This window comes from Erinaceus europaeus, chromosome 15 (assembly GCF_950295315.1).
Source record: "Erinaceus europaeus chromosome 15, mEriEur2.1, whole genome shotgun sequence".
Taxonomy (NCBI): Eukaryota; Metazoa; Chordata; class Mammalia; order Eulipotyphla; family Erinaceidae; genus Erinaceus; species Erinaceus europaeus.
Window position 1 is genome coordinate 25,078,091 of NC_080176.1, and position 24,075 is coordinate 25,102,165.

Here is a 24,075-nt window from a genome sequence, read left to right on the forward strand (position 1 = left end):
AGATTTAAGTTTAAGATTGAATGTAATAATTTTGAAATTTATTTCTAGTTATTTATATTTAATTTTTGAATCCAAACACCTCACAGATGTCTTTGAGTCAGCATAGCCACCAGTGACTCTATCCATTTAGTCTCAAAAGAGTGTCAACAATTTAATGGTGGGTCATTCCCCACTGAGTATAGATCACCAGCTCTTTATCCAGTCATTATTGATGGATATTTCAGTTGATTCCACATTTTGACTGGAGTTTTTAAATTTCTTTATTGGGGGTTAATGGTTTATGATTGACAGTAAAATACATTAATTTGTACATGCATAACATTTCCCAGTTTTCCACATAATATTACAACCTCTACAAGGTCCTCCTCTGCCAATATCTTCAAGTGATTCCACATTCTGACTTTATTTATTTATTTATTTTTATTACCATGGAGGTTATTTTGGGGTTTGGTATCAGCACTAATGATTCACTGCTCTCAGCAGCCATTTTTCCCTATTTTTTTTTTTTTTGACAGGACACAGAGAAATTGAGAGGGGTGGGTAGGAATGGGAGAGGATAAAAGATACCTGCAGACCTGCTTCATTGCCCATGAAATTTCCTTCCTGCAGGTAGGGAATAGGAGCTCCAATCAGTGTGTGTCACCAGGTGTGCCACCATCTGACCCTCTTGACTTTATTATTATTATTATTTATATCATTTTAGGTTCACAGCTAAAGTGAGTGGAAAATGCAGAGGTTTTGCATGGATTCCTGCACCATATACTCTTAAAGAGTAGAGAGTAGGCCCTGGGAGGAACTAGACAAAGACAAGTTTAGCTTTTTTCTGAGTCTGTATGGTGGACATGTGAGTGCGGCCACTTCTGTACCCCACCCCCACTGGGACACAGAAGTTCCATTTATTTTGCCATCATGGAAGTGCAGGTGTTTGTTAGGACCTGCTCACTCAGCTGGCTTTTCTCCCCTCTCAGCTCTGACTGACATGGAGATTGTGGCCCAATCTGTGATCTTTATTTTTGGTGGCTATGAGACCACAAGCAGCTCCCTGTCTTTCATTCTGTATTTTCTGGCCACTCACCCTGATGTCCAGAAGAAACTGCAGGAGGAGATTGACACAACTTTCCCCAACCAGGTGAGTGAGTGGTGCCTGGGGAAGGAGGAGCAGGTCAGGCCTCAGTGTGGAGCCTCCTCTGCACTTGGAGAAGCTTTGCACAAAGCAGAGGCTTCAGGTCCTCCAAAAGAGCTATTTAAGATGACTAAAGGATACTTAAAGGGAGAGATATAGGTGATATGTGCTGCTTACAGAAATCAAAGAACTTGGGAAAATGTGCTGGCTGTGGAGTATCAGTTACCTGAGTCACACAGCCCCAGTGGCACTTAACAGCAAGTACTTCCTGCTCAAGTATTTAGACAGCTGTCTCTCCTAATGTTTCTCCAGTGATGTCTCTGCACATTTTGTAGATATGGATTCTTCATTTTATCCTTGGCTAGCCTGTCTGCATGGATTCTGCTCCATTCCACAAGTCTCTCACATTCCTTGAAACCAGCAAGTGCATCTTCTTCTCAGGGCAACAGCCGAGGACAAGAGTAAGAAGGCTGCACGTGGCTGGGAGATTGGGCAGTGGTTAGAGCACACATGTGATCATGTATAAGTTCAGGGTTTGAGCACCAGCACTACATGGGAGCTAATGGACAGTGGAGAAGTGCTGTCGTCTCTTCTCCTGACTTTCTCTGCTGTCTCTAAAATAAAGAATCAGAAATATTGGTATGAAATCCCAGTACCAGGAACAGGATGGGCTATAAATTGGCTGAGGAACAAAATATTTGCCCCCATGGGGCCCCCATGACCTCATGTCCATTCAGAGCTGGTCTCCCCTGACTAGTGAGCAGAAAATGGAGGCTCCTTGGGGACTAGGTGATCAGTGGCTGCTCTGCACACATGACAGGACGAGCATGAGTGAAACCAGCCTGTGTCTGGCCCTGACTCAATGTCTTCATCTCTGTGTACTGTCCTGAAATAGAACTTACCATGTTCCTGCACACTGTTCTCACTCGACCCCAACACACATGAATTCTTTGTGGAGTTAGGAAACTGAATCCACGGAGGTTTTAATTTGTATTACTTCATTATCTTGCTTTTCCTTTGTTTTTACATAATTATTATGTTTTAGAGAATTTTCATACCCAGTCTTGGTACATACAAGTCACCACATCCTCCACCAACATTCTGGATTCAATCAACCACCCCTCCTCATCATTTGGCCCCATTAATATCTTAGTTCTCACATTTTACAAGAGAAAGTCTGGTGTTCTCTCTCATTCTCTCTCTCTCTTCTCATCACCTTTTTATTTTCTTTAAAATTTTTTTTTATATTTATTTTCCCTCTTGTTGCCCTTTTTGTTTTTTTACTGTTGTTGCAGTTACTATTGTTTTTGTTATTGATGTCATCATTGTTAGATAGGACAGTGAGAAATGGAGAGAGGAGGGGAAGACAGAGAGGGGGAAGAGAAAGATAGACACCTGCAGACCTGCTTCACCGTTTGTGAAGCAACTTCTCTGAAGGTGGGGAGCTGGGGGCTCGAACTGGGATCCTTCAGCTAGTCCTTCCGCTTTGCGCCATGTGCACTTAACCTGCTGTGCTACCGCTCAACTCCATCTTTCATTTTCTTTCTCTTTTTCTTTCCCTCTTTCTTTCCCTCCTTCCTCAATTCCTTCACTTATCTCTCTTCCTTCCTTCCTTTTCTTTTCCTCTCCTCTCCTCTCCTCTTCTTTCCTTTCCTTCCTTTTTCCTTTCTCTGCTCCCTTTCTTTTTCTTTCCTTCTTTTTCCCCTTCCTTCATACTTTACCTCTTCTCCTTACTTCTTCTTTTTCTTTTTTTCTTTTTTTTTATATTTAAATTTTTAATTTAAGAAAGGATTAGTGAACAAAAGCATAAGGTAGGAGGGGTACAACTCCACACAATTCCCACCACCCAATCCCCATAAACCACCCTCTCCCATGATAGCCTTCCCATTCTCTAGCCCTCTGGGAGCATGGACCCAGGGTCGTTGAGGGTTGCAGAAGGTAGAGGGTCTGGCTTCTGTAATTGCTTCCCCGCTGAACATGGGCGTTGACTGGTCGGTCCATACTCCCAGTCTGCCTCTCTCTTTCCCTAGTAAGGTGTGTCTCTGGGGAAGCTGAGCTCCAGGACACATTGGTGGGGTCTTCAATCCAGGGAAGCCTAGCCAGCATCCTGGTGGCATCTGGAACCTGGTGATTGAAAAGAGAGTTAATATACAAAGCCAAACAATTTGTTGAGCAATCATGGATCCCAAGATTGGAATAGTGGAGAGGAAGTGTTAGGGAGGTACTCACTGCAAACTCTAGTGTAATCCTGCTTTCAGGTATATATTTTGCAGTAGTTTATGGATACGTGTGCACATATGCTCTCTCTCACAGAAACTGGTGTATGTCTAGGTTATGGGACTTTGTTAGAAAGTGAACTACCTGAGATGAAATTAGAGTGTACTATAAAAAGAAAGGTCTCACCCGAGTAATGAAGCTGAAGGGTTGTCATTCCACACGTGAAGTCTCTGGATACACACTGAGGTGAAGCATGTTGAGATGGCAATCGTTGCTTTGGTTAGGTTGTGATCGGCGGATGCAATATTATTTGGTATGGATTGGGAGAAGCATACGGGAAAGTGAGCCCTATCCAAGGGTGCCAGGACTGGGGGAAGTAGGGGCTCTATAGTGAAGATGTGAGGTTCCTGCTGTCTTAGGGTTCAAAAAGACAATCAATAGTTAATATTATCATCACATTATTTGTTAATTGGGTTAACTTTGAAAAGTCCCTTTGTTATGGTTTGCTGTACAGTACCCAGTATCTTGTATATAGCTGTGCTATTGGAAGCTTCTAATCTACTTGGTCTAGGCTTTTGAGAGAGTCCGCATATCAAATACGTAGCCTATCTATTAAAAAGATTCAGTTTGTCTTTTGAGAACCTTTGCGACATACAATTGATTTCCCCCTCTCATATTAATTAACTACTGATTTATATGTCTACATTTTGCTAGGAGTGTACATAAACACCATTCCCATCACCAAAGGACCGTGACCCATCCCTCCCGCCCATTCCCACCCCCCACTGGCCCAGGAAGCTACATGTCTACCCCTCACCACTGGGTTTTTACTTTGGTGCCCTACTTACAATTTGATCAGGTCCTGCTTTTAGTTTCCCTTTCAGATCTTCTAAGTCAGCTTCTGTTGATGAGTGGGATCATCCCATACTCATCTTTAACTTTCTGACTTAGTCCACTTAACATGATTCCTTCTAGCTCTGTCCAAGCTGGGTCAGAGAAGGTGGGTTCATTGTTCTTGATAGCTGCATAGTATTCCATTGTGTATATATACCACAGCTTTCTCAGCCATTCATCTGTTGTTGGGCACCTGGGTTGCTTCCAGGTTTTAGCTATTATGAATTGTGCTGCTATGAACATAGGAGTACACACCTCTTTTTGGTTGGGTGTTATGGAGTCCTTGGGGTATAACCCCAGGAGAGGAATTATTGGGTCATATGGAAGGTCCATGTCTAGCCTTCTGAGAGTTTTCCAGACTGCTCTCCACAGAGGCTGTACCAATTTACATTCCCACCAGCAATGTAAAAGAGTTCCTCTGTCCCCACATCCTCTCCAGCATTTGTTGCTGCTGTCCTTTTTGATGTATGCCATTCTTACAGGAGTGAGGTGGTATCTTAGTGTTGTCTTAATTTGCATTTCTCTGACAATCAGTGACCTAGAGCAGTTTTTCATATGTTTGTTAGCCTTTTGGATCTCCTCTGTGGTGAATGTTTTGTTCATTTCCTCTGCCCATTTTTGGATGGGGTCATTTGCTTTTTTGCGGCTGAGTTTGCTGAGCTCTTTATATATTTTGGTGATTAGTTTCTTGTCTGATGTCTGGCATGTGAAGATCTTCTCCCATTCTGTGAGGGGTCTCTCTGTTTGTTTAATAGTTTCTTTGGATGTGCAGAAGCTTTTCAATTTGATGTAGTCCCATTGGTTTGTTTCTGCTTTGGTCTTCCTTGCAATTGGGTTTGATTCATCAAAGATATCCTTGAGGTGTAGATGGGAAAGTGTTTTACCAATGTTTTCCTCTAAGTATTTGATTGTTTCTGGTCTGACATCTAGGTCTTTGATCCATTTGGAGTTGATTTTTGTTTCTGGTGAGATAAAGTGGTTCAATTTCATTCTTCTGCATGTTTCAACCCAGTTTTCCCAGCACCATTTATTGAAGAGAGCCTCCTTCTTCCGTTTAATCCTTTGGGCCCCCTTATCAAAGATTAGATGCCCATAGGTGTTGGGATTTACTTCTGGGCTTTCAATTCTGTTCCACTGGTCTGTGTGCCTATTTTTGTTCCAGTACCATGCTGTTTTGATGATGATGGCTTTATAATATAGTTTAAGGTCTGGGAGTGTGATGCCTCCATGTCTGTTTCTTTTCCTTAGGATGGTTTTGGCAATTCTAGGTGTTTTCTGGTTCCAGATAAATGATTGTAGTGTTTGTTCTATTCTCTTAAAGAAGCTTGGTGGAACTTTGATGGGTATTGCATTAAATTTGTATATGGCTCTGGGGAGAATGTTCATTTTGATGATATTTATTCTTCCAATCCATGAGCATGGGATATCTTTCCATTTCTTGGTATCAGTTTCTATCTCCTTGAGTAGCGACTCATAGTTTTCAGCATACAAGTCTTTCACTTCTTTGGTCAACTTTATTCCTAGGTATTTGATTGATTTTGCTGAAACAGTAAATGGGAGTGATTTCTGGATGTCTTCTTCTTCAGATTTAGTGTTTGCATAAAGAAATGCCACTGATTTTTGTACATTGATTTTGTAGCCTGATACCTTGCTATATTGCCTAACAACTTCCAGTAATTTTCTACTGGATTCTTTAGGTCTTTCTATGTATACTATCATATCATCTGCAAATAGTGAGAGCTTGACTTCTTCCCTTCCAATCTGTATCCCTTTGATTTCTTTCTCTTGCCTGATTGCTATGGCAAGAACTTCCAATACTATGTTGAAGAGTAACGGTGACAGTGGGCAGCCCTGTCTAGTCCCTGATCTGAGGGGGAATGCTTTCAGCTTCTCTCCATTGAGTATGATGTTGGCTGTAGGTTTGCTATATATAGACTCCACTATCTTGAGGAATTTCCCATCTATTCCCATTTTTTGTAGAGTTTTGAGCATGAATGGGTGTTGGATTTTGTCAAAGGCTTTCTCTGCATCTATTGAGATAATCATGTGGTTTTTGGCTTTGCTTTTATTGATGTGATGAATGACATTGATTGATTTACGGATGTTGAACCAGCCTTGCATTCCTGGGATGAATCCCACTTGGTCATGATGAACAATCTTTTTGATGTGTTGCTGTATCCTGTTGGCCAAGATCTTGTTTAATATTTTGGCATCTATGTTCATCAGAGATATTGGTCTGTAGTTTTCCTTTTTTGTTCTGTCCCTATCAGCTTTTGGTATCAGGGTGATGTTGGCTTCATAAAAGGTGGAAGGGATTATTCCTGTTTCTTCAATCTTATGGAATAGCTTAAGAAGTATGGGTATTAACTGTTTCCTGAAAGTTTTGTAGAATTCGTTTGTGAAGCCATCTGGTCCAGGACTTTTGTTGTTGGGGAGATTCTTAATAACGGTTTCAATTTCTTTGTCTGTGATTGGTGCATTTAGATTTTGTAGTTCTTCTTGGTTCAGTTTTGGAAGTGCATAGGTTTCTAGGAATTGTTCCATTTCTTCCAGATTCTCTAGCTTGGTGGCATATAGTTCTTTATAGAAGTTTCGCAGAATTCTCTGGATTTCTGTGGTGTCAGTTGTGATATCTCCTGTATCGTTTACAATTCTATTAATTTGAGTCTTCTCTCTTTTTTGTTTGGTGAGTCTGGCTAGGGGTTTGTCAATTTTGTTTAATCTTTCAAAGAACCAACATTTTGCTTCATTGATCTTTTGTATGGTTCTTTTATTTTCGATGTTGTTTATTTCTGCTCTAACTTTAGTGATTTCTGTCCTTCTGGTTGCCTTAGGGTTCCTTTGTTCCTCTTCCTCTAAGTCCTTGAGGTGTGTAGTAAGTTCGTTCATTTGGGCTTCTTCTTGGTGTTTAATATGTGATTGTATATCTATAAGTTTCCCTCTCAGTACTGCTTTAGCTGTGTCCCAAATATTTTGATAGGTTGTGTCTTCATTTTCATTAGTTTCCCGGAACATTTGAATTTCCTGTTTGAGTGAGTGTCTGACCCAGTGGTTCTTAAGGAGCATGTTGTTTAGTTTCCAAATTCTATGTCTTTTAATAATTTTCCGTTTGTTGTTAAAAGTTAGTTTTACTCCACTGTGGTCTGAGAAGATACTTGGGATGATTTCAATGCTCTTGAATTTATTGATGCTGTCTTTGTGGCCTAACATGTGGTCTATCCTTGAGTATGTGTTGTGTGGATTTGAAAAGAAGGTGTATTCCAGTTTTTGGGGGTGGAGGAGTCTGAAAATGTCCAAGAGGTCTAGTCTGTCAATCTCTTCATTCAATTCTCTTGTATCTTTATTGGTTCTCTGCTTTGTTGATCTGTCTAAGTGTGAGAGTGGGGTATTGAAGTCTCCCACTATTATTGTATTACTATTGATGTATTTTTGAAATTCTTTCAATAGGTGTTTAATGTATTTAGATGGTCCCTCATTGGGTGCATAGATGTTAATAATTGTTAAGTCTTCTTGGCTGATTGATCCTCTAATCATTATGTAATGTCCTTGCCTATCTTTTATTACTTTATTTAATTTAAAATCTATCGTGTCTGAGATGAGAATGGCTGTTCCTGCCCTTTTTTGTGGACCGTTAGCCTGTATGATAGTTTTCCATCCTTTCACTTTAAGTCTGTGTTTATCTTGTTGTGACAGATGTGATTCTTGCAAGCAGCATATGGTTGGGTTATGTTTTCTGATCCATCCCCCCACCCTGTGCCTTTTGATGGGTGAGTTTAAGCCATTGACATTTATTGATATTATGGATTTAATGTATTGTAGTGCCATTGTTCTAAAAAACAATTTGTTTACTCTGATATATTACAAGTATTATAGTGGTGTTCTTGTTTATAAGAGGTCTTTTAGTACCTCTTTCAGGGCCGGCTTGGTGATAGTTGCCTCCTTTAACTGTTGTTTGTCTAAGAAGGTTTTGATCCCTCCATCTAGCTTGAATGAAAGTCTAGCAGGATACATAATCCTTGGTTGAAACCCTTTTTCATTCAGGGCTCGATAGATATCTTGCCACTCCCTTCTGGCTTTTAGAGTTTGAGTTGAAAAATCTGCAGAAAGTCTTATGGGTTTTCCCCTGTATGTGACTTTTTGTTTCTCTCTTGCAGCCTTTAGGATCCTTTCTTTATCCTTACTTCTTCTCATTGTGACTATGATGTGTCTTGGTGTTTTCAGGTCTGGGTTGATTCTGTTTGGTACTCTCTGGGCCTCTTGCACCTTGATATCCTTTCTGTTATTCAGGTCTGGGAAATTTTCTTGTATTATTTCCTCTAGGATGTTTGCTTCCCCTTCCTCTCTTTCTTCCTCTGGCAGGCCAATTATACGGATGTTACTTCTTTTGAGATCATCCCATATGTCTCTGTTGTTGTTTTCAGTGTCTCTCAATCTCTTTTTAAGCTCTTTCACCTCTTTCTTAGTTTTCTCTAACTCATCCTCTGTCTGACTAATTCTGTTTTCTGCTTCTGTTAGTCTGCTTTCCCTTGCCTCAGCTTCTTTCTTCATTACAGCTATTTCAGCTTTCAGTTCTCTAATTGTCTCAAGATAATCAGTATTTTCCTTGGGGGTCTCAACTGTTGTTTCCCTAATACTGCCATTTCTTTCCTCCAATGTTGTTTTCATTTCTGTGATTAATAAGTTTATTATTGCTTGCATACTTTTCTTATCTATGGTTACTTCTGACTGATTTGTGGTTTCTTCTGGGCTCTTGTCTTCATTCATTGGGGTAGCAGTTTTATTTGTTTTTAATCTACCCATTTTTTTTTTAAATTTATGTGTTTCTCTCTTTTTTTTTTTTAATGCTCTGTTGTTCCTCAGTTGTTGTGTTTTGAGCACAAGTAACACTGTACTAAATACCTTTATGACAATTGCACTCACCAACCTCTGGAATAACAGTAGCAACTGAAGTAAGTATTGAAGGAGTTTAATCGTTACCAGTTAGCCAAACAATTTCTCCAGTCCGTGAAAAAATAGTAACCAAATCCCAGTGAAGAAAGAGAAAAGGAAGAGAGGATAGCAAGAATAGACAGTTATGCAAATCTACTATCCAGTGTATATTCTAAGGGTAACAAGAGTGTAAAGGGAACTAGAGCAGAGATACACACATAGAGAGTCCACTCTGGGTCAGATTTCTTCCCCAAAGTAATTCACAAATTCAGAAAGGCAAAGAAGAAAGAAGTGTATGACAAGATTAAAAAAAAAAAAAAAAGAGAGAGAGATAGAGAGAGATAAGAGAGAGAAAAGGGAGAAGATAAGAAGAAGAGTTGTAATTAAAGAGCAGTGCGAGGAACTTCCCAAATGTGTATCAGTGAATTAAAAAAAAAAAAAGAAAAAAAGAAAAAAAAAAACCCTGTTTGGTGGTATGGGGTATCCTGCTAGTAGCTGGTCCCAGGCACTGCTTATGGGGGGGGGGGGGGCGGCGGGAGGGATGTATGCTTGAAAATTAAAAGGAAGAAAAAAGAATTTTTTCCCCTACTCTAATTCTTAACCCAAATTAAGTTATAGACACATCCTTGGTATGACCGTTATGGCCCCTTATTATAAGGCTGGCCTGCTAAAGGCAGAAAATCCTATTGTTTACACGAGATGTGTCCGGAGCTCAAAGGCTGGCCGCTTCTCCGGGCGCCATCTTCCGGGAAACCCCGCCCTCCAGACTTTTTTAAAGGATTTCTCAAAAATGAAAACTAGCTCCAAGTCCTTTGATCCAATGAGAGCTATACTCAAGAAGTCTTTGGATCCACCCTCAGGGTCGCGGTGGACCCTGGCGACTCCCAAGAGGCAGCCCCCGAGCTAAAGTGCTCTCTCTGGGTCCTCTGCCCGCCATGCTCTGCAACAGGCGGAGGAGCCGCCTTCCCGGGCGGGCGGAGGACAATGCCCGGCGCACTCGCCTTGCCTGGCGCCGCCTGGGAATTCTGGAGCCCCGCTAGTCCGTGTCACCTTTGCTCTAATTGTTAACCCAAATTAAACTGTAATCACTTCTTTGGTGCCCCCCCCCTTATTGACTGGCCTGCTAAAGGCAGAAAATCCTACCGTTGCCGACGATGCTATCAGAGCACTCGCTGTCAGCGATTTCTCAGGCCGCCGCCATCTTACCTCCCACTTCTTCTTTTTCTTCCCTTATTATTCCTTTGTTTTAGTATCCTATGCTACTAGATGATGTGGAAACAAAATCTAAGAGATACATGTACCCATGGACTTATTACAACTGCTTTATTCACAAAAGTTCAAGTACGGAAAGAATGTAAATGCCCAGTTAAATGCACTGAGACTCTGGCAGTCCTTCCCTGATGCTACACTGAGAATTAGTTCCAGTTCTTTAACTCTCTGGGAGTGTGGACCCAAGGTTATTGTGGGATGCAGAAGTTGGAAGGTCTGGCTTCTGTTATTGCTTCCCCATTGAACATGGGCGTTGACAGGTCGGGAGGGGATGGGATACGGAGTTTTAGTGGTGGAGTTTTGTGTGAATTTGTACCATTCTTATCCTATGGTTTTGTCAGTGTTTCCTTTTTATTAAAAAAAAAAAAGGATTAGTTCCAGACACAGAGGATGGGTGCTGTGTGTGGGATTCTAGTGTTTCCTTGAACTGCCATCATGTGACGTCACTGTTTGCTTAGATATAAACTAGTTTCTCCCTGAATTACTTAATAGAACTATTGTTAATATAGTGTTTCTCTCCAAATGTTATCTATAGAATAAAATATCTTGTATGGAAAGAGGACTTTTCTCTTTTTTGTGTCTTTCTTCCATGATATAGACAAGCGAAATTATTTTTAAATGAACTTTGGGTTCTTGCATACTTCACTAAAGACTTTAAATCAGAGACTTTAAATCACACTTGTTTACAGGAGTAGAAAACACCTCCCTGTGGCCATGTGATGGGGTCTTGGCTGTTTAGCACCTAGTGACTCACTGCCCCCCAATCCCAGCTGTTGAGCCCAAGTGCCAGTGGGTCAAAGTCTGCTTCTTTCTCCCCAGGCTGCTCCCACCTATGACGCCGTGATGCAGATGGAGTATCTTGACATGGTGGTGAATGAAACCCTCAGACTCTATCCGATTGCTGGCAGACTGGAGAGGGTGTGCAAGAAAGATGTGGAGATCAGTGGGGTGCTTATTCCCAAGGGCACAGTGGTGATGATGCCCCTCTTTGTCCTCCACAAAGACCCATCACTGTGGACAGAGCCTGAGGAGTTCCATCCAGAAAGGTAGAGGCCAGTGGGGAAGGGGCTGCCCTGCTCCAGGCTGCCTGGAGTGTGTTCTGGGGGCGAGCTTGTGCTTCTGCTGTTGCCATTCTCTGTGTAGGTTTTGTGTATTTAATTTAATTGAGCCTTTATTTTTTATTTTTTAAATATTTATTTATCTATTACCTTTTGTTGCCGTTGTTGTCTTATTGTAATTATTCTTGTTGTCGTCATTGCTGGATAGGACAGAGAGAAATGAAGAGAGGAGGGGAAGACAGAGACGGGGAGAGAAAGGTAGACACCTACTTCACCACCTGCGAAGGGACTCCCCTCCAGGTGGGGAGCTGGAGGCTCGAACCAGGATCCTTACTTTGGTCCTTGTGCTTTGTACCACATATGCTTAACCCGCTGTGCCCAACTCCCAGCATTTATTATTATTAGAACCCTCTTTATATATACGTGACTTGCTTGCTATGTGACTATATGCATAAGTCGTAATTGTCTCCAGTAGAAATGTGACTTTCCCCCTGTCTGTTTTTCTGTGCTGTTCTCTTCATCTTTCTGATTTGATCATCAACACACCCACATTCCTCTATCTAAAAGTGGTGCTATGTGTCCTCTCCTGTGATTGTGCAAGAGCCCCGGCATGCCCCTCATTGATGAGGTGTGAGCCTCCTCAGTAGGAAAGAGAGAGAGAGAGAGAGAGAGAGAGAATGAGAACATGGTTCCTGGTGACATCACAGCTGCAGGCCCTGCCACCTTCCTCCATGTCCATCCTGCGGACAGACTCTCTCAAGTGGGAGAGCCATCAGCTCCCTCCGTGTCTGGGACATTGCCAGCTGCATTTCTCTTCAAACAGTGCTCAGCCCCTGTCTTGTATATGAGCAGAAGCTGCTGTGGAGTCTGGGATGGTGGAGACATGATCTGTGACTCGTCATCCTCATAGCAGAATCACACAGCAAGATTTCAGGAGGAGCCCACAGCAGTGTCCTGCATCCTGTTGGTGGAGTCTACACGAGAACCTCCACCTTGGAGTGCTTTCATTTCTTCTGTTTTATTCATCCATTTCATCACCTCTTTCTCCCCCAGGTTCAGTAAGAAGAACAAGGAGAGCATAAACCCTTATGCCTACATGCCCTTTGGAAATGGTCCCCGGAACTGCATTGGCATGAGGTTTGCTCTCATGAACATGAAGGTTGCTCTGGTGCGAGTCCTGCAGAACTTCACCTTCAAGCCCTGCAGAGAGACACAGGTCACACAGCTCACTTTTGTAAAGAATGAATTTCCGGTGCATTTTTTCTTTCTTTTTCTTTTTTTTTTGTTTTGTTTTTTACTGAAGACTGTATTCAACCGTGTGCTCATCCATCCCCTCTGACCTCATTCTGTTCATTAGCGAATATGTCCCTGAGTTCTGGTTTGCTTAGTTTGCAGCTTGATAAATAGGTAAATTGTAAACTATAATCATATGTAAGTATATATCTAAGAATCTTTCAAAAGTAAAAAGATATCCAAGGGGGCCTGGTGGTGGTGCACATGTTACCAAGAGTAATGACCTGGGCTTGATCCTTCACTTCCCACTTGTAGGGGTACATTTTCATGAATGATGAAGCAGGTATGCAAATGTCTCACTCTCTTTTAATTTTTTTTTTACATCTTTACATACTGGAGACAGCCAGAAATTGAGAAAGTAGGGGATATAGAGGGCATTAGAGAAAGAGAGACAGACACCTGCAGCACTGCTTCACTACTCACAAAGCTTTCCCCCTGCGGGTGGGGACTGGGGACTCAAACCTTGTCCTGCACATTGTAACATGTGCATTCAACCAGGTTGCCATGGCCTAACTCCAAATATTATCTCTTTTATTTTTAATCATAACACTTCTCAACTCTGACTTGTGATAGGATTGGAGATTGAGCCTGGGACATAGGAGCCTCTGGTATGCAACTCTTTTTGCCATTATTCTACCTCCCAGGCCCATCTCTCTCTCTCTCTCTCTTTCTCTATCCTCTATCAATTTATTTCTGTCCTATCTTTAAAAAAATTAGAAAAAAAAAGGGAAAAGATGGCTGCTGGGTTTCATAGTGGTTTCAGTGCTGTCACCAAGGCCCAGCTGTGACCCTAGTGGTAATAATGATAAAAAAAAGAAAGTAAAAGGGAGTTGGGCTCAGCAGGTTAAGCACACGTGGCTTAAGGATCTCAGTTCAACTCCCCAGCTCCTCACCTGCTTCACAGGCGGTGAAGCAGGACTGCAGGTGTCTGTCTTTCTCTCCCCCTCTCTATCTTCTCCTCCTCTTTCCATTTCTCTTTGACCTATCCAACAACAATGACATCAATAAAAACAATAATAACCACAACAATGTTAAACGACAAGGGCAACAAAAGGGAAAAAAAATAAATAAAATATATAAAAAAAGAAAGAAAAGAAATCCAAGGTGGCTCATACAACTTAGATGCGAATCCACTTAGGGTTTCATGGCAAGTTTCACAAATGAAACACTGATGTTTTCTTGAAATAGTTTGCATTAATGCCTACAAATCTGGATTTCCAACAAAGCACTATATTTTTTTCTGAAAAACAAAATAATAAAGAAATAGTAACCAATATAATTCTGTGTCCACCTACCATCAAGTACAGGAATGGTGCTCACTAAACATTTTGCTGAATGGATGGATGGATGGATAAATGCTTTCTCTCTCAGGGTTTGACAATACTTAATGTATCAAAGCTGGATCATGCTAAAAATAGTTTAAAATGTTTTTCTAAAGCATTCTTGTCCCTCAGGTATCTTGTCTGGTGTGCTTTGGTGTTGCTCATGCTTCATGAATCAGTTCTCACATGCTTCTGTGCTGTTACAGATTCCTATGAAGCTGGGAAATCAAGGACTTATTCAACCAGAAAAACCCATTGTCCTAAAGGCTGAGCCAAGAGAGGGGACTGTGAATGGAGCCTGATTTGGGAGGAGGATTCCACCATGTTTTGTAGGAGCTGTATCCAGAATGCCTGAGAGGTGATTTAACTCCTTGAATAGAACCCAGAAATGAAGATGGTCCCCGTGACGGCTACCATGGGCTTCTGAGTGTCCTTTTAGTTTTCTGAGAGGGTTGATGTTGTGGGACACAAGTGAGGTGACTGAATAAATGCCAGCTCTGTAGACTCAGTGTCTCTGGTTCTCATGGGTCATCTCCAATCCCAGCTCTTCCCCAGTCCTGAGTCCTGATGATGGGTTATGATCTCCCAAGCACTTTATTAGCAAACTTCTGTCCTGAGAGTTATGTCTAGCAAGTCAATAAACAAGCTCTTTATAGAGTGTTATGTCATGTCTCCGTGCCATGGGGAACCTATGGAATTCAGTCAATAGAGCCAATGACTAAACCCTTTGACACCACAAGCACTCTTAGGTCGAGCCAATTTTAGAACTGTGATGTGACATATTATGATGAGTGAGTGTCAAGCTGGGGAGAAAGCAAAATGCTTATGTGAAGGACTTTCTTTTTCTTTCTTTCTTTTTTTCTTTCTTTTCTTTTATTTTTCTTTTTTTGCCTCCAGTGCCTGCACTACAAAGCCACTGCTACTGGAGGCTAATTTTCCCATTTGTTGCCCTTGTTGTTTTGTTAAAGGACTGTCCTCTCATGCCTATGGGTCTCAGGTCCAATCTCCAGCAGCATCATATCCAGAGCTGAGCAATGCTCTGCTCTCTCTCCCTTTCTCCCTCTCCCCTCTTGCTCTTCCTCTTTATCACTATGTGTGCTTAACCCACTGCGCCACCACCCGGCCCCACTCTCCCTATTTATCTTTCTCTTTGTCTGACTCATGATGAAATAACAACAACAACAAAAATATTTGTTAATCCTGTGACTTTTTTCTGTTACTGTGAAATTCCTGTTTCCACATGATTTTGATGAGACCTCAGACAGGCTCTTATTATAAGGTTTAATTTTTTTTCATGTCATCTGATTTGATGTTTCCAGAGTTCAGGAGACGTTTTCTCATACTTTTCTGTGTCCTTTTATCACCCCCTAACTCTTTTTAAAAAATATTTATTTATTTAGCTACCTTAGAAGAGAGAGTGAGCAGAGCAGATGTATATGGCTGTACCAGGGATTGAACCTGGGTACCAGGACTGCTGTTTTTACCATCTGTTCAACTATCTCCCAGGACTTCACCTTCTTTTTTCCTCTTTCTCTTTCTTTCTCTCTTTCTTTCTCCCTTTCTTTCTTTCTCTCTTTCTTCCTTCCTTCCTTTCTCCTTTTTAATTCTTTATTATTGGATATAGACAGAGAGAAATTGAGAGGAGAGGAGGAGGTAGAAAGGAAGAGAGACAGAAAAACCTGCAGCAGCTCTGCTTTACTACTTGTGAAGCTTTCCCCTTGCAGGTGGGGACCAGGGGCTTGAATATGGGTCCTTGTGCAATATAGTGTGTGTTCTTAACAGGTGTGCCACTGCCTGGCTCCTCTCTTTCTTCCTTTGGTGATGAATGGTTTATAGTCAAGAGTAAACACAATTCTTGGTACTTGTTTAAAAGTTCTTAGCTGTCTGCAAAACACTCTAGCCCCTCCTAGGTCCTCCTACACCATCTTTCACTGGAACCTGAAATCTATCACTCTGCCCCAGTATCCTTTACTTTGATGTATTACACCAAACTCAGTCCAAGTTCTGCTTTGTGTTTCCCTTTCTGTTCTTCTTTCTCAACTTCTGTCTATGAGTGAGATCATCTCATATTCACTCTTCTCTTTCTGGCTTATCTCACTTAATATGATTACATTAGGCTTCTTCCAAGATGAGGTGAAGAAAGTGAATTCAAAGAGAGAGGCAGGCTGGAAGTATAGATTGCCCATGTTTAGCGGGGAAGCAATTACAGAAGCCAGACTTTCCACCTTCTGCATCCCACAATGACCTTGGGTCCATACTCCCAGAGGGTTAAAGAATAGGAAAGCTATCAAAGGAGGGGATGAGATACGGAGTTCTGGTGGTAGGAATTATGTGGAGTTGTACCCCTCTTATCCTATGGTTTTTGTCAGTGTTTCCTTTTTATAAATAAAATAAAAAATAAAATAAACAAAGAAAGTGAATTCAACATTCTTAGTAGCTGAGTAGTATTTGGTTGCCTATATATACCACAGTTTCTCAGCCATTCATCTGTTGTTGGACACCTACGTTGCTTCCAGGCTTTGACTATTATAACATGACCTGCTATGATCATAGGAATACACAGATCTCTTTGGATGGGTGCATTTGGTTCCTTAGGATATATCCCCAGGAGAGGAATTGCTGGGTCATAAGGATGGTCCATTCCTAGCCTTCTGAGAGTTCTCCAGAACCGCTCTCCACAGCAGTTGGACCAAGTTACATTCCCACCAATAGTGCAGGAGGGTTTCTTAACCCCCACAACCTCTCCAGCATTATTTTAAAAAAGAATTTATTTATTTGTGAGAAAGATAGGAGGAAAGAAAGAACCAGACATCACTCTGGTACATGTGCTGCCAAGGATCAAACTCAGGACCTCATGGTTGAGAATACAATGCTTTATCCACTGCGCCACCTCCCAGACCATACTCTCCAGCATTTTTTAAACTTAATTTATTATTATTATTTCTTTTTGGGGGAATTAATGATTTATAGTCAACAGTAAATATACAGTAGTTTGTACATGTATAACATTTCTCAGTTTTCTACATAGCACTCTTAGCAGGTCTTCCTCTGCCATCATGTTCTAGGACCTGAATACTCTTCCCACCCAAGAGTCCTTTAGTATATTTAATTATTTACTTATTTTTTATTAGTGATTTATTAGTTATTAAAAATACTATAATATAACAGGGGTACATTCCATAAAGTTTCTACCACTAGAGTTCTGTGTCCCATCCCCACCTTTGGAAGCTTCCCTATTCTTTATCCCTCTGGGAGTATGAGCCAAAATTCTTTATGGGGTGCAGAAGGTAAAAGGTCTAGCTTCTGCAATTGCTTCTGTGCTGGACGTGGACATTGGCAGGTCACTCCATACCCCCAGCCCATTTTTGTCTTTCCCTCATTGGGTAGGGCTCTGTAGAGGTGAGGTTGTCTGCCCAGTGAAGTCAGGATAGTGTCATAGTACCAACTGCAACCTGATGGTTGAAAAGCAGTAAGATATAAAGCAGGATAAATTGTTTAATAACCAGTAACCTAAAATTAGGAATAGAGCAGGTGGGGGCCATGCTGTAGCACACTGGGCTAAGTGTGCATAATACTGGCACAAGGATCCTGGTACGAACCCCCCAGCTCCCTGCCTATAGTGGGGGGGGTTGCTTCATAAGTGGTGAAGCAGATCTGTAGGTATTTATCTTTCTCTCTCCTCTCTCTTTTCCCCTCATTTATCAATTTCTCTCTGTCCTATCCAATAATAACAACAACAAAACAATAGCAATAAAAATGGAAAAAGATGTCCTCCAAGAGCAGTGGATTCACGGTGCAGGCACCAAGCCCCAGCAATAACCTGGGGGGGGGGGCGGATAAAAAAAGTAGAGCAGATGCTTCAGCCATCAAGTTGCAGATGCTACCATGACACCAACCTGACTTCCCTGGGCTGATGACCTCACCAGTGTGTCCTGAACCCCACCTCCCCAGAGCCCTACCCCACTTGGGGAAGATAGAAACAGGCTGGGGGTATAGATCAACCTGTCAACACCATGTCCAGTGGAAAAGCAGTTACAGAAGCCAGACCTCTCACCTCCTGCATCTCATAAAAATCTTTGGCCGATACTCCCAGGGGGATAAATACTAGGGAACCTTCCAATGGAGGGGAGGTTATATGGAACTCTGGTGGTGGGAATTGTACTTCTCTTATTCCACAATCTTTTTAACCACTATTCAATCACTAAAACAGCAACAACAACAACAAAACCGACTAGTACAGATGGAACTAAGGGTCTTCATGTGGGAAGAAGCTAGGAAGTCTATTTTGGGTGTGTTCCATGGGGTCCATGTCTTTAGTAGTTTTTTCCTGAATCTGATAGCTAACATGCAGGTGTATTAAAAATATTGTCTGGGAAGATGGTGTCAGAGCTGAGAAAAGGACTAGAAAACTGGATTAGGGCTGAGAGTAGATCCCAAATATGAGGAAAGTATATAAATGTCATTAACTATTAACTTCATTGATCTGATCAAGGGCAGCTGAGGAGCCTGTGTAACCTCTGATTCCCTGTCAGTCTGATCTGGCAGTCCATGGTTGCAGCTAGGAAGTTCTAGGCTGCACTCATTTCAGGACTAGTCTTTCTCGAGTAGCAGAGTAGGTTGACCCAACCTCCCTTTAAAGAATGAGGCGGTCCCTACCTTAGCTGCTCTACAGTGAGGGCAAGGTCCTGGAGAGGCCCACAAAAGGGCCTATGAGGATGTTCCTGATGGAAGTGACCAGTGATCATGGAGATAGGGATCTATTAGAGGTTTAGGTCCATCATATCTATGTGGAAATTCAAGGATTCCCTGACTAGAGCCCTAGATGATGGGGTGGCCTGGTAGTGACCAAAAAGGCCATCATAAAGTTTGCCAGTCACTGCCCTTATCCATCTTTTGTATTCCTTACTTCGTTTGACAGTGTTAGATTTAAAGTGGTTGAAAGAAGTGAAGTAGGAGGTAGGAGAGGAGGGTGTCTCAGTTTAAGTAGTTCTATTTGATTAAATACTTTATGGTGCCTTCTCTAGGTGTTTTTAAAAAATATATTTATGTGTATATTAGTGAACTTGGAAAAAGTACAAACAGAGCAAGAATTTTGTAAACTACATTGCAATATTTATTTAGCAGGTTCTATTGAATAATTTTTAAAGAAGCTCAATATAAATCTTGAATGAAGAATTTGTTTCTACATCTTTGTAATTCTTTGGTAAATATTTGAAATATTCTTTGCTATTCTCTTTGTATAACATTACACCAGTTTTTTCCTATTAATGTTAGCATTTTTTTAAACTCCTGTTTTTGCTGGGTGTAGATCTTATTTTGCTTGAAGCTTATTTGCCTATTTTTATTAGCAGCAGTTGTTGTATTATTTGTGATTAGATTTCACCTGTAGCACTTTATTTCTTCCACAATACACAGTTCAGAGTAAATAAATAGACTTAAAATGCGCATAAGAGACAACTTACGGGGAGTCAGGCAGTGGCACAGTGGGTTAAACTCACATGGTGCAAAGCACAAGGACCGGCATAAGGATCCCGGTTTGAGCCCTTGGCTCCCCCACCTGCAGGGGAGTCACTTCACAAGCGGTGAGGCAGATCTGCAGTTGTCTCTTTTTCTCCCCTTGTCTGTCTTCCTCTCCTCTCTCCATTGCTCTCTGTCCTGTCCAACAACAAAGACAGAAAACAATAATAACTACAACAATAAAACAAGGGCAACAAAAAGGGAATAAATAAATACTTAAAAAATTTTTTAAAAAGAGACAACTTAGGGCATAGAGGGCAAAATAAATCTAGCCGGTATCAAAGTAATAAAAATCATTAAGTATTATACTTTTTAGTCTTAGTACATTAAATAGAAAATTCAAGAAAACCTACAATCACATATTGTAAATAAAATTAGGAGATCATAAACAATTGAAAAGTAAAGAAAACAACTTTGTTATATAAAGTAAATAGCATATAAAATGAGGGAACATGACATTAAGAATTCTAGTCTCATAGTCTCTGCCATTCTAAGTTGAATTAAAAAAAAATTTACAGTATTCTTCTTTTAGACACAATGGAATATATGACTGCTTACTGTATATAGGAGTACAACGAAGTCAATTTAATCTCTACTGTGACTACTGGGATGATACACTATTAAAGGGTCTAAATTCTGGCTCATATCTAAACAATGCTTAATTATCAACATTCCTCAACTAGACCATCTGATCCTCGGGAATATGATTCAAATATGTGGTGTTATTGGTCTGAGGTAGAACCACAAAACTGATACTGAGTAAAATTTCTACAGTTTGCCTGCTTTGTCATATAAGTGATGCAGATTCCCCACTGCATTGCTTAAAGCTTCAGTGCAGTGATATTTTTCCCTTTCTTCCTCTATCCTTCTATCTCTGTCTGTCTGAACAAGACAATTCAGATTGGTGAAGCCCAACCACAGTTCTTTAGAAAGACCAGTTCTTTAGGCCTTTCTACTTGCTTACTGCACTTACTGAGTCTAAGTCTACTCACAGCAGCTATTGTTTTACTTTGAGGTATATATTTTCACCTAAATTATAGATACATGTGCAAATGTATCCTGTATCTTAGACCATGGTCTATATCTAGAATCTGTAACTTTGTTAAGGAATGTAGCATTTGAAATGAAACTAGTTAGTCCAATGTGTTAGGAAAAGTCTCACTAGATTATTGGAGTTGGAGGGTTGATGTCTCAGGCTTGGTGTCTCTGGATGCAGTCCCTAGTGAAATGTGGAGTGGTGGCACTGGCTGCATTGATTTATTTGAGGTCAGCAGAGGCAGTATCAGGACTTCCAGAGGCATGACTAAGGAGTAGCTGCAGCTGTATTTTGCTCTCCACAATCAACTAGATTAGCAAAGAGGATCACCTGAGAACACCACAAGATAAGACCAAAATTACTACAGAAACCCACCAAGCCATGGGTGAGTGCGAACACGTGTGGCTCATGGACAGAGATGGCTTAAGGAGAAATTCTTGGGGCTAAAAAGTCCATACCTACTTGGGAGTGGCTGGTACCAGTCTGGCAGTCTGCCAGTTGAAGTACCATCTCCTGTCTGAGTTCTATCAACAAAAAGACTGCTGAAGGAAGAAGAACTTAAGCATCACAAGTTTACAACTGTGGGTCTCCATTGCTATTGCCCATCAGGGGCTGAAACACCAGCAAGGAAGCCTTATACTGACATTGGGGGTCAGAGAGCTGGCCAGGTGACTCAAGAGAAAATCTATACTCCTGGTGTGGCTATATAGTAGGAGCCCTTTCACATTGTTCTACTGATAAATTAGGAAGAAGGGTGGATAATTCCCTCAGAAATCAGGATTTATTCAGAAACACAGGGCCATAGAGCACTGCTTGACTCAGCTCTAGCTGGGGGTGGAGCAGGGATTGGGCCTGGGACTTTGGACCCTCAGGGCATGGGAGTCTCTTTGCATAACCACTGTGCTCTCTATCCTCCACCATGTTTTATCACTTGGTCATGGGTGAATGATTAAGCTAAATAAATCTACTTATAACCTGAACTGGAGTTGGTGTATTGCACCAAAGTAAAAGACTCTGGGGTGGGTGGGTGGGGGAGTACAGGTTCAAAAAGGATGACAGAGGATCTAGTGGGGGTTGTACTGTTATGTGGAAAACTGAGAAATGTTATACATGTACAAACTATTGTATTTACTGCCAAATGTAAAACATTAATCCCCCAATAAAGAAATAAAAAAAGAAATCTACTTATAGTTAAAAAGTCCTCAGGATCCCATAGCCTGCAAAGAAGATAAAGAAAATAAGAGGGTTTAAGAGCCACTGTGCTTCACCTCAGGGATTGAGATAACATTGAAACAACTTAATTTCCACAACTGTGAACTCTTTAGTATCTTACTTAGACACGAGTTAATCCAGGTAAGTGTGATTAGTAGATTGAAAAATACAGAGAGAGGGACCTCATAACATACCAAATACAATGGTTAAACCAAGAAGAAACATTGGAGAACTGAACCAGGATAAAATCTAAAATAAAAGACCTCAAAAGATAGAAGCACATAAGAGCAAGGACAGCATCCAAACACTGATGCAGGTGCAAGGAAAGCTTTTAAAAGTAATATCAGAAATAGGGAAATAACAAATGAGATTCTGAAAGGAAACACTAATTATCTTGAGGTAATTAGAGAGCTGAAAGCTGAAATAGCTGAGCTAAGAGCACAACTAGTTGAACAGGCTAATACAGTATCAGAATAGGCTACAAAATAGCTGAGATACAGAAAACAACAGAGGGGAGAGGAACAGAATAAATAAGGCAGGGAACAGAATTAGCAAGACTGAGGATGAATTAGAGAAAACTAAGAAGTAAGAGATCTCAAAAAGATTAAGAGATACTGAGACCAATAGTAGACATATGGGATGACTTGGGATGATGCATTGTTGGAGGGAGGGGAAGAAAGCATTCTACAGGACATAATAGCTGAGGACTTCCATACTCTAGACAACATAAAAGACATAAAGGTTCAAGAAACCCAGAGGGTCCCAAACAGAATTAACCCAGACGTAAACACCAAGACACAACATATTTAGAATCAAAAGGAATAAGGATGAAGAAAGGATCCTGAAGGCTGTAAGAAAAAACAAAGAGTCACTTACAGAGGAAAACCCAGGAGATTAGCAGCAGATTTCTCCACACAAGCACTAAAGTCCAGAAGAGAATGGCAAGATATATATTGAGCACTCAGTGAGAAAGCCTTTCACCAAGCTCACTGTATACTGCTAGACTGTCATTCAGACTATGTGATGGTATAAAAACCTTCTCTGAGAAGCAACAGTTGAAGGAAGGAACTGTTATCATGCAAGAAGTTCTGAAAGGTCTTCTATAAATAATCACAACATCACCATAAACATGCCGTATATCAGAACACTCTAAAATTTAGAATAACAGCATTAAAATTTCTTCAGTCTATAATGTTATTAAATGTCAGTGGCCTGAATTCACCTATTAAAAGGCACAGAATAGGAAGATGGATCAGAAAAGGCAACCCAACCATATGTTGTCTGCAGGGATCCCACCTAACTCAACAAGACAACCATGGACTTAAAGTGAAAAGATGGAAAACTATCATACAAGCCAAAGGACCACAGAAATGGGCAGGAAAAGCTATTCTTATACCTGACAAAATAGATCTTAAAATAAAAAAAATAGGAATGAATATTACTTAATGCTCAGAGGATCAGTCAATCGAGGACTTAATGGTTATTAACATCTATGCACCCAACTAAAGTTTTCACAATTCCTAGTAAAAAATTCCTAACAGCAATTTTCTTGTTGTTAGTCAATCCCAAATGTTAAAAATATTTTCCAGGATGGGCTAGTAGTTGCCTGCCAAGATGTCCTTACATTGTCAAAGGAATGGTCCAAGTGACTATCTCCTGAACAACTCAGAATTGGTCAGTTATAGCTTTTTCCCTTTTCATGATCGACCTATGACACTGTGGGTGTAATTTTATGTTCCAAATTCTATATCATAGTGCCATTTTGATTACCAATCTATGCCCTATTTGCTATGATAGATGTAAAAAAAAATCAGCATTTCAGAAAAAGACTCCTGGTTTCTGAAGCATCTTATGAGTTGGGAACATGTCTGCAGGATGTGGGCAGGCTTGAAGTCCATGGGACTGGGTGAGAGCCAGGGTCCTGTGCCTCCTCAGCCCATATCCTGCTGGGAGTCAGGGGCTCTGGAGAGCCACATAACAGAGACCTCAGGAGACTCAAACCACAGAGGCGGTAAATTTATTTTACTTGGGCAACTATGTTGTTTTCTACAGCAAACTGCCTTCCTTCCCCCTCCCCTTTAACTCAATAAGTTGCCTAACAGATTTACTGTTAGGTCATGTTTCTTCATCACTGACCTCATTGCTCCGTTGTTTCACATTTTCTGGCTGCTTACTAGTCAATACCAGCCAAGGAGAGGCTCACTG

At 41.0% G+C, this 24,075-nt stretch overlaps 1 protein-coding gene across 3 annotated transcripts in view; it reads left to right on the forward strand.

The window, feature by feature from the left end:
- LOC132533133 (cytochrome P450 3A12-like) overlaps positions 1-24,075 on the forward strand; it is a 44,109-nt gene that overhangs the window by 14,453 nt on the left and 5,581 nt on the right. For 2 of the 3 annotated variants that reach the window (XM_060173353.1, XM_060173355.1), the window contains exons 10-13: positions 969-1,129; positions 11,252-11,478; positions 12,544-12,706; positions 14,312-14,607. In XM_060173353.1, the coding sequence (XP_060029336.1) occupies positions 969-1,129; positions 11,252-11,478; positions 12,544-12,706; positions 14,312-14,407 (647 nt within the window). In that variant the 3' untranslated portion in view covers positions 14,408-14,607. Of the gene's footprint in view, positions 1-968; positions 1,130-11,251; positions 11,479-12,543; positions 12,707-14,311; positions 14,608-24,075 lie in introns of those variants that run through there. The other variant, XM_060173354.1, reaches the window with a different exon arrangement.